Below are 2,948 nucleotides of genomic sequence, written 5' to 3' on the forward strand. Positions count from 1 at the left end.
CCCCTTTCGCCTTCAGAACTGCCTTAATTCTACGTGCCATTGATTTAACAAGGTGCTGAAAGCGTTCTTTAGAAATGTTGGCCCATATTGATAGGGTAGCATCTTGCAGTTGATGGAGATTTTTGGGATGCACATCCAGGGCACGAAGCTCCCTTTCCACCACATCCCAAAGATGCTCTATTGGGTTGAGATCTGGTGACTGTGGGGGCCATTTTAGTACAGTGAACTCATTGTCATGTTCAAGAAACCAATTTGAAATGATTCGAGCTTTGTGACGTGGTGCATTATCCTGCTGGAAGTATCCTTCAGAGGATGGGTACATGGTGGTCATAAAGGGATGGACATGTTCAGAAACAATGCTCAGGTAGGCCGTGGGATTTAAACAATGCCCAATTGGCACTAAGGGCCCTAAAGTGTATCAAGATAACATCCCCCACACCATTACACCTCCACCAGCCTGCACAGTGGTAACAAGGCATGATGTTCATTCTGTTTACGCCAATTCTGACTCTACCATCTGATGTCTCAACAGAAATCAAGACTCATCAGACCGTCAACATTTTGTCTTCAACTGTCCAATTTTGGTGAGCTCTTGCAAATTGTAGCCTTTTTTTTCTTATTTGTAGTGGAGATGAGTGGTACCCAGTGGGGTCTTCTGCTGTTGTAGCCCATCCGCCTCAGGTGTGGCGTGTTGTGGCTTCACAAATGCTTTGCTGCATACCTCGTTGTAACGGTGGTTATTTCAGTCAAAGTTGCTCTTCTGTCACTTGAATCAGTCGGCCCATTCTCCTCTGACCTCTAGCATCAACAAGGCATTTTTGCCCACAGGACTGCCGCATACTGGATGTTTTTCCCTTTCCACACCATTCTTTGTAAACCCTAGAAATGGTTGTGCATGAAAATCCCAGTAACTGAACAGATGAAACAGAGGGAAATACTCAGACCGGCCCGTCTGGCACCAACAACTATGCCACGCTCAAAATTGCTTAAATCACCTTTCTTTCCCCTTCTGACATTCAGTTTGGAGTTCAGGAGATTGTCTTGACCAGGACCACACGCCTAAATGCATTGAAGCAACTGCCATGTGATTGGTTGATTAGATAATTGCATTAATGAGAAATTCTTACTTTTATTTCTGTTTTTGGTCCCTACCAACTCTTAAATAATATCTGGAGCTTTAGCTGCTAAATGCTCCACTTGGTTCACCAGCAAGTCTCCAACTAGGTCTGTCTGCTGTTTGGTGCTAAGCAGGTAGTGTACAGTAATGTTCTTTTTGAGCTTTTTAGCTGAAAATGACGCTATGAAAGTGGTGAAAGTGAATAAAAACCATAGTAGCATCAGGACATCCCAGACTTCACTTGTCAGGTTTTGCTCTACATTGTCTGACCTGCTAAACAATCACCAGCATCAGTTGTATTTTAAAGCTCTGCTCAGCTTTGCTTGCTGCTGCCTGTTATCAGGTCCACGCTCCAGGCATTCACGGCCCCCAGAGGAATTATCTAAAGAGAACCATCAGTGGCTTGATAGGCAATCCATTCAACAGTTGTTGGCAACAATAATAAAACCTGATAATGATGGCCATGTGAAGTCAAACAGCAACGGACCTCCTAAATATGATCCACTAGCTCATCAGAAATCCACTTGAAAAATCCAGAGCCATGTATGCCTACATCATCAGAGCTGTGAGCTGACTGGAAAAAAATAACATTGTCAGCCAAGATCTGAAATGTAAGTCCATGCTGCTGTTGGATAACACCCATCTTTTAAAAAATATATATCACTTTAATCCTGCAGAGGTGCTTTTTGATCAATGTGACCTAAAACAAAACAGCATTTGGAGCATTGATGATTAGGGTGAAAGATCCAAAATGCCCACTTACTAAACATGAAAAAGCCTTAGATGTATCAACACATACAGTTGCCAGTTTATCAAAGATCCCTTAAATGATCAGATCAGCAATAAATAAGACTGTTGACTTATTATTGCTGACTGACTGACTGACAGCGAATAAATAATATAATAAAAATGTGTAAAAACATGGATAACAACTTGATATTGTGATATTCTGGCATGTTAAACTATGAATATTATAAAGTCTTGATGTAAAACAGACATTTAGACATTTGCACAAGAGATCCATGAAAACACTTGACATTACAGAATAAATAAACTATTCCTATTCAGTAACACAATTTATACATTTTACCCAATTCTGCAGTCAAAGAAACACACATAAACACACAATGACTATACATTGTGTTAACAGTTCAGGCAGCAGCCTGTCCCTGGTCTTTAGTCCTATTGTCCTTCCTCCAGGCTCTGTACAGTTTGATACTCAGACTGGGGAGGTCGTACAGCTCCTCCACGTGGAAGCGTTGCCGAAAGCGGTCAACGAAGCTGTTCTCTGGGTCCAGACGAAAGCGCATGGCCCACAGGATCTGTGTGTTTTCCTGGCAAAGGTAGTCAAATGTGTCCATTAGCTCCTCCAGGTAAGGATGGGAGTACACCACATCAGCTGCCAGGATGTAGTCGAAACAATGTGTGGCATGGGGGAAACGCTGCTCCACCTCCGGACCCCAGATGAGCTCTGTGACCTAGAAACAGATATGATTTAGGGTGATTCATTTTTCACATTATTTAAAAGGCAAAGCCTACTTTTGCATACTCTTAAGCTGTTTTGCATCATTTTTGGTGTTTCATGAATTGACACAGTAGATTTTATATTTGGTCCATGACCCAAATACACACAGAAAAAAAAAAAGTAACATATATTGCTGATAGTTGTTTTGTCAACAGCACCGTGGTTGGGTTTTTGAGTATTTCTATCTATATAATTTATTTATTTTTTTAAAAGATTTTTTGTGGGCATTTTAGGTCTTTGTTAGATAGGACAGCTGACAACAGGAAAAGAGGAGAGAGAGGAGAGAGGAGAGAGGAGAGAGAGAGA

General features: G+C 41.5%; 1 protein-coding gene across 3 annotated transcripts in view; it reads right to left on the reverse strand.

Moving 5' to 3' along the window:
- Positions 1 to 2,084: 2,084 nt before the first annotated feature.
- mettl21e (methyltransferase like 21e) overlaps positions 2,085 to 2,948 on the reverse strand; it is a 3,459-nt gene continuing 2,595 nt past the window's right edge. For all 3 annotated transcript variants that reach the window (XM_032533996.1, XM_032534070.1, XM_032534152.1), the window contains one exon: positions 2,085 to 2,595. In XM_032533996.1, the coding sequence (XP_032389887.1) occupies positions 2,269 to 2,595 (327 nt within the window). In that variant the 3' untranslated portion in view covers positions 2,085 to 2,268. The remainder of the gene's footprint in view (positions 2,596 to 2,948) is intronic.

The sequence above is a fragment of the Etheostoma spectabile genome, chromosome 1 (assembly GCF_008692095.1).
Source record: "Etheostoma spectabile isolate EspeVRDwgs_2016 chromosome 1, UIUC_Espe_1.0, whole genome shotgun sequence".
In the NCBI taxonomy this organism is placed as follows: Eukaryota; Metazoa; Chordata; class Actinopteri; order Perciformes; family Percidae; genus Etheostoma; species Etheostoma spectabile.